The 7491-nt window shown below is 58.0% G+C and overlaps 1 protein-coding gene across 4 annotated transcripts in view; it reads left to right on the top strand.

Moving 5' to 3' along the window:
• Window positions 1–6477, top strand: part of Fhl2 (four and a half LIM domains 2) — a 39370-nt gene extending 32893 nt beyond the window's left edge. For all 4 annotated transcript variants that reach the window (XM_004633207.2, XM_023717352.1, XM_023717353.1 and 1 more), the window contains 3 exons: window positions 3675–3844; window positions 4166–4352; window positions 5982–6477. In XM_004633207.2, coding sequence (XP_004633264.1) covers window positions 3675–3844; window positions 4166–4352; window positions 5982–6133 — 509 coding nt within the window. In that variant the 3' untranslated portion in view covers window positions 6134–6477. The remainder of the gene's footprint in view (window positions 1–3674; window positions 3845–4165; window positions 4353–5981) is intronic.
• The last annotated feature ends 1014 nt before the right edge of the window (window positions 6478–7491 follow it).

Genomic DNA, 7491 nt, shown 5'->3' with positions numbered 1-7491 from the left:
TGGCCATGCAGAAGCTGCCCTGCAGTGTCCCTGAGAAGGGGAAGCCCCCCTCGGAAGCCACCCAACCCTGCAGGCTGGGGTTGCAGATCTGGGGCCAAAGGCTGCGGAGGAGGCCTGCCCAAGATGGGGAGCCTGCGGGTGCCCTCTAGCGGAGGATCCGGGCACTGAGCCCTGCCGGGGAAGTGCAGTAACCAGAGCAGGCTTGAGCTCGAATCCAAGTTGGAAGTAGAGGCAGGCTCAGTGCTCATAGCCTCGGGCTACAGGGACAGCCGCAGCCTGCCAGGTAAGGGGTGTGGTGTGGGGGAGTCTCTAAAGTGGATTACCTTTGTGATCTGACTTTTAAAGTGTACAATTGAATATGTGAGCTGGGCTCATGATTTTAAGTTGGCGATTGTTTAACATTGAAAATATATTGATTGAGTGTTTACTTCAGTGATTGCTTAAGAATCTGAGGCGTCTTCACTGGAGAACTTAAAGGGCCTGACAGACGGATTTGAACATGTAATTTTAAAGTGCAGTTCCCTGTATTGATAAATGGAACCAAGCACAAAGCCTCCTTGGAAGGATTTTTTTAAAAGAAGCAAGGCCTCGCTGTGTTGCCAGGCGCATCTTGGACTCCATGGCCCCGGGCCCTGCCTGCCTCGTGCACACCCCCCCAGTGCCGGGTCTATGCCCCAAGAAATTCTACAGATTAACTTCATTCATTAGTGCAGTGGCAAGACCGGGGGGCTCAGCCCAAGGCTGCGAGCTGCCGCTCCAGCTGAGCACATACTGGTTTCTGAAAGCCAATCTGGCTTCCACATCACCTGCAGCTCCCCTCACTATGTCCCTGCTGCTGTGGCAGAGAAGTTGGTTCACAGCATTTAGTCACACCCTGATGTCCCAAAGCCTCTGGCTGCCTGGCCAGGTGTCTCTGATCCTGTTTGCTTTGTCTTTGCACTGATGAGGTGCAGGGAGCCGCAGCGGGAGGTGGCTGCCCGGGAAATTGGAAGATGCGGCTGTGCTGGTTGAGGGGGGCCTTAGGAGCCCACGGCCTTGGTACGTGTGTTTTCCCTGCTACCACGTCTCTGGCGAATGCAACTTGAAGGCAGCTGCCGGTGCCGTGGCGCAGAGCTACAGTCCTGTGCCGTGCGTCCGCCACCTTGGATGTCGCTGGGAAGGACGCGGAGTGTGGAGGGCCGAGGCCCAGGGCACAGGGAGGCCTTCCTGTGGCATGGCTTCTGCACTTGAAGGTGGACATGTGGTCTCTGGGTCACCGAAGGTCACCAGCCACTGACACTTAGTACCACTCTGTTCCCTCTGACGGCCTCTGGTGGCCGAGGAGATGCAGGCAGTGACTTCCACCTCTCAGCCCGGCTGTTACAGACCAGATGGCTGGCCTGGCCGAGTAGCCCTGTGTGTGCACTGAGCTTCGCTGTGTGACCCACCTTCGTGCACGAGCAGCAGGTCTGTGGGAGACACGCATGCAGGAGGCCAACTGTGTTACGGGGCTGCCTGCAGTCTGGGCTCCGTGGCCGTGGGCCCTCCAGCTCAAAACCATTTGAGCTGGGGTCGAGCAGTCCTCCTGCCTCCGCCTCCTGAGATGGGGTCCCAGGAGGGCACCCTGGGTCGAGCTGATGGGTTTTTGATCTATCCACTGGGTGGTGACCTGCCGTTGGGCTGGCACACAGACTAGCTGCCCATCTCTGCCCCTTGTGGTATTCATGTGGAGGGAAGAAGCCCACGGCCGGAGGCATGCTGGGCACTCACTGCTGGGTCCCCTGGCGGGGGGAGGGGAGGCTGCACTGAGACCCAGACAGCGGGCTGTGGGGAGGACAACACGGCAGAGCAGCAGCCCAGCGGGGCGCAGCACTCTGAGCTCCGGGAGCCCGTGGGAAAGGGGTGCCTGGCCAGCCTGAGGTGCAGCCCCAGGAGTGCGGAAAACGGCTTCTCGTGTGCTGGAGGAGCAGCCCTCCTCCATCCTCCGGCCCAACAAATGCCTCCTGCAGCTCCTGTGTCTTTTGGAACAACCAGAGGAGCACCAAGGCTCTCCCGCACCCAGCCCCAAGGACCAGGGGCAGTGTCAGCAAGTGACAGATGCACGAGGGCCCCGAGTGTAGCCTCCACTGTGAATGTCCCTCAGGAACAGGCCCCGCAGGCCCCGCAGGCTCTGGCCGCCCGAGGGATGGCGAGGGCAGAACTTTGCTTCTGCTGGGGCGCTGGTCGCTGCCCTGGACTGAGCCAATTTCCGTGGCACGTGGCCGCCACCTGCTGGCCACACTGTCACAGCATGACAGGCCGGATGGGTCCTCTTCTCATCCCTGTCCATGCAGTCTGGGCTTCTCCCTAGGCTCTCATGGACACCAGGGCCTTCCAGCGTCACTCTCTGGACTTGTGTGACCCTACAGGATGGCACTGCGGGACCCCTCACCCACGTGAGAACCACAGGCTGAGCCCAGCATGAGGGTCACCCGCTCCCCACGCACTCGCAGACACACCCTGCGTGTCACAAAGTGTGCAGAGGGACACAGGAGCTGAGGAGGGCCAGCAAGGCCATCTGAGGAGGTGGCTGTGTGACGACGCTCAGTGCAGCCCGTCAGCTGGGACACAGACAGCTGCTGGCTGAGCCGAGCCGCCTGCTTCCTGTCTGTGGCCTCTGCGTGGGTGCCTGTCACCCCATGGGCCCTGCCCTGTGTGGTCAGGGGCGTTCAGTGCCACCCCTTCTGCAGCCCAGGCCCTCTTCTCCCTCCCACCCACCCTGCTCCTTTGCCTCAAGTCCTCTCCTCCATTCCCTATGGAGGGCACCTGAGTCTTGCATTGTATTTGCCCGAGGAGTCGTGCTTTTGGGGGAGTGTGCACGAAATGCAGCCCTTGAGGGTGTTTGGCATGGAGGACCTCGCATTTGAGCCTCAGGGACGATAGGGGGAAATGACGGGGTGGTGCTGGGTGGAATCAGGGCCGCCACGCTGACAGCCCAGCCTGGCGTGGTCGGCTCTGCTGCGTGTGAGGATTTCCGCACAGAACCTCGTGAGCTCCAAGTTCGTCCCGCTCTTGGGGCCAGCAAGAGCGCTCCCAACAGGACAGCACACAGCACCTCCCGGCCTGTGCTGCCTGGAACGTGGCTGTGGAGCCCTAGTGTGCCGTGCCTGCCTGCTGTATTTAATTGGCCAGTTAGGCACACGTAAGAGATGAGTAACTATGAATAAGTGAGAACTGTAACCAGCAGAACACTAAGTGGGCCGTGACGAAGTAGAGGTAGGGGGTCTTGCTCGCAGCCTGCTGCCTGTGACGCGCGAGCTGACACTGGAGACGAGGGCTGCATCAGGAACTGGCCGGTAGCACACACAGGGACCCGCTGGTCAAAGGGAGGACGCAGGTCTCGAGGGGGTGGCCGCTGTGATGTGTGCTGACGCCTCTGCTGGGCAGTCCAAAAGCAGTGGGTTAGTTTTGGAATTTTTACATATTTGTGGACTGAGGGTGACCACAGAGAGGGGAAGCCAGGGCTAAGGGGAGACTCCTGCGCTCACCATGCTCCACCACTCACCCTGCGCAGGGCTTGCTCCGGGTTGGTAGCTCACACTCCCGCAGTGCTGGGAGACTCCCGCTGTGGTGGCCCCATTCCGAGGCTGACTGACTGCTGGGTCACAGTCCCAGCCACCCAGTGCTGATGGAGCTGTCTCTTCCCTGCATGACAGGGACCCGAAAAATGGAGTACAAGGGCAGCAGCTGGCACGAGACCTGCTTCGTGTGCCACCACTGCGAGCGGCCGATCGGGACCCAGAGCTTCATTCCCAAGGACAACGAGAACTTCTGTGTGCCCTGCTACGAGCAGCAGTATGCGCCACGTTGCGTGCACTGCCAGAAGGTAGGGTGCGGCCCGGTGCCAAGGGCCCTGGGGCGCCTGTGCTCCTTGCTTTGGAACTGAGCAGCACAGGGGAGACTGGGCATCCTATGTGCCCTCTGATGGGACCCCTGCACTGCTGGGGTGGTAGGATGTTTGTCCTGGACCCCCATCCCTGGCTCCGTGCTCCCGGTGAAGGGCCCAGGGCAGACCCCCAGGACCGGAGGACACAGGGTGACACATGGACCTCTGCCCGCCACAGCTGATGGAGGGCAGGATCTCCTGGGTAGGGCGGGAGGCTGGAGCAGCAGCAGGCGAGCACCCTCCTGACTCCCTGTCCCACAGCCCATCACAGCAGGTGGTGTCACCTACCGGGAGCAGCCCTGGCACCGTGAGTGCTTTGTGTGCACCGCCTGCAAGAAGCCACTGTCCGGCCAGCGCTTCACGGCCCAGGATGACTCCCCCTACTGCCTGACCTGCTTCTGCGAGCTGTACGCCAAGAAGTGTGCGGGGTGCACGCACCCCATCAGCGGTGAGTGCCGAGCTGTGCCCGGTCTGGGGCTCCCTGGAACCCTGCACACGTGCCAGCAGGCCGTTCTGGTCCACCTGCCTGCAGGGCCACTGTGGCCTATTCTCAGGACCCTTTGCACTTGGGGTTGGATGGTCCCAAAGCCAGTCTGCGAGGCCAGCCCACGCCCCAAGCTCCAGGCAGACTAGCACTGTCAGTCTCACGCTGCCTGGGGTTCTGCGAGGTGCCATGGCATCAGATGTACTGTTCTACCACAGGCTGGTGCTAGGGTTGAGGGTCCACAGGTGCTGTCCCCAAAGCACTCAGCACAGTCTGGGCCTGAAGAGGGGCTAAGTGAGCAGTAAACACTCCCTGGAAGTCGAGGCACAGAGTAGATGGCCCTGGGCCTTGCCCTTTAGACACCCATCACGTGTTGAGGCACCAGTGAGTGGTGGTGGGGGAGAGGGAGCAGGCTTTCCACCCCGGCCTGTCACTGTGTCCCTTGCCTGGGCCTGTCAGGGAGGTGGTGGCCTGGCCAGCTCTCCAGGCTTCCTACCTGAGGTGTAGGGTGACCCCTGACTGTCTCTGCCCTCGGCATGGCCAAGTTCCTTGCCTCGCAGTTCTCCTTCGTCGCCTCAGTGGCCCTTGGCGCGACCCCGGGCTGTGGGGTCTCCAGGGCCCTAAATACAAGAAAACATGCAGGCCCCACACTCCCCTGTTTACACGGCTACTTCCGGGCACTTCTGTAGCGTGTCTCCTCAGAATCCTCCTGGGAGAAGGCAGTCTTCTGCCATAGAGGTTTGTCTCTACTACCGTTTGTGCAGTGGCTTCTGTCCAGAAGTTAGGCTTTATAAAGCAATACCAACTATGGAAGAGTACTTGTCAATATATTTTGTGTGAATGTTAATTACAGTTATCATTATACTGTTGACAAGAAAAACTAGTGAAACCAGAATAGAAACCTTTCCGCTAAAACAGGAGAGCTCGTCCCTTGAAGAGCAGAGGCCGGTTTCGGAGCATGCATGCAGGGGCCAGCGCTGGTGCTTCGCGGCCACTCCTGCCTGCAGGAACGCACACAGCAGCTGGGAGACCGCCACCAGAGTAGACCTTCAGCCAGGTTCCCAAAGAACTGTTCACAGTTAGAGTCTGAAAGAGGTGCAATTCAGACAGAGCCCCCCTTTTCCTCCGTAACAAAAATGTAAATTACCTTCGTGTGTACACTGAAGTTAGCATTTCCGACTTGCCACGGGCCTGACCCACACCTCAGTGCGCTTGATCCTCAGGACCCCAGACAGCTCCGGCCTGCATGGTGACACTGCCCCACACCCTCGTGCCCAGCCAGGGGCTGGGGTGCTCTGCCTTGCCTCGTCTCCCACGCCAGCCCCGCGTGTCCTTCTCCCAGCCTCCGCAGCCACAGCCACTGACTACCTCCTACCAGGCCCGCCTCCAAAGCACAGGACTTTGGGGGATGTTTTATTTTTTAAATTTAAAAAAAAAAAAAAAACTTTAAAATTTATTTTTGGGGGATGTTTTAGATCAAACCTTTACACGGTGTGACGGGCAGGCGCACTGGAGGGCTCCTTCCCAGCCCCAGGTGCCTGCCGCTCCCCGGGCGCCCGCCCTCACCCAGCGCCACACCTTCTCTGTCTGCAGGACTCGGTGGCACGAAGTACATCTCGTTCGAGGAGCGGCAGTGGCACAACGACTGCTTCAACTGCAAGAAGTGCTCGCTGTCCCTGGTGGGGCGGGGCTTCCTCACCGAGAGGGATGACATCCTGTGTCCCGACTGTGGGAAGGACATCTGAGGCTCTGGCAAGGTGGCCGGGGCCTCGCGGGGGCCCCCAGCTGCCCCCAGTGATCTCCACGCTGTGAAACCCGTCAGTCCTTCCTGCCGCGTAGTTCAGTTCCAGAAAGAGACGCGCATATGTAACCCTAGCAGAAAGTTTAGAAGTTTTGTAGTCGTGTAAGGCAAATCCTGCGTAAAACCCCTCTGAATGATGTCTACACACACGCCTTCCCTTCACTGCCTCTGTAAGTGCAACGGACTGTGTCACACGCGAGTTTATAAGGAATAGTGGTTCTCTGCAGCTCTGTAACATGAAGCCTAATGCAAGGCTACGTGGCTCACAATAAAGCGATTTCGAGCAGACTCCACTCTGCCAGGCACTGTGTGTAACGACTGAATGTGGGGCTCGCGGGCTGGGTCATGCCTGGCCACAACATCTGGCCATCCCCGCACACCGTGCTGGGCCCAGGGTGGCTGGGGCTGGCCGAAATCCCATGGCCCCTCCTGGTCAAAGCAAGTCTGGTCAGGAACACGCCTGTCCTTCAGCTTTCTCTTTTGTCTCTTGGGGTGGAATGGTCTACATCTGCTGCAGATGTGGACAGCAGCCTTCTCTCCCTCCAAGTGAAGGGTTAGAAAAAAGACACAAGCAACTTGAGGCCAGAGACATATTTCCAGCCCTTTGGGGTTTGCTAAATCCCCAAGTTGCCCAGGCTGGGCTCCAACTTGTGATCCTCCTGCCTCAGCCTCTCAGAGTGCTAGTGTTACAGGAAGTACCTACTATCTTTAAAAAAAAAAAAAAAGTCTCAGTGGAATACAGCTATGCAGCTACATGCTCCTCCGCTGCAAGGCCTACTACGTCTTCACTCTTGGCCCTTGACAGAGGGCCGGCCAAGCCCACCCTGCACTGTGTCCTGCCGAGGTGTCACCAGGAGTAAAGGGGGGTGTGTCTGTTGTGCTATGCATATGTAAATATATCTTCACTGAGCTGTGTAAGTGAAAAACTTTATTTTCATACTAATAAATTTATTTTGCACTTTTAAGTTCAGAAGAAAATGAGTAAGAATACACATCTAATAAATTTAAAATATGTTATATGCTTTGGAATGTTTCCTATACTGGAATTATTTTATATTTTTGTTGGTTGTGGGAAATGGACCCAGTCCCAAGGACAATGAATTTAAACTTTTCTCTAGTCCCTGTGTACAAATTGCTTGGTTTTCACTTCATTGTCTCAGCACCAGGAGAGACCCTGGACTGATTGATACCTTTTACATTGTCCGTAATGTCCCAGGATGAAAGGTAAGTCTGCCTCCTTGCGATGACTCCCATTGGCTCTGCTAGTGTCTCCCTGCGTCAGCGCCTGCTTCACTCACTCCC

This window comes from Octodon degus, unplaced genomic scaffold (assembly GCF_000260255.1).
Source record: "Octodon degus isolate 3935 unplaced genomic scaffold, OctDeg1.0 scaffold00052, whole genome shotgun sequence".
Lineage (NCBI taxonomy): Eukaryota > Metazoa > Chordata > Mammalia > Rodentia > Octodontidae > Octodon > Octodon degus.
This window is presented reverse-complemented; position numbering and strand designations above follow the sequence as displayed.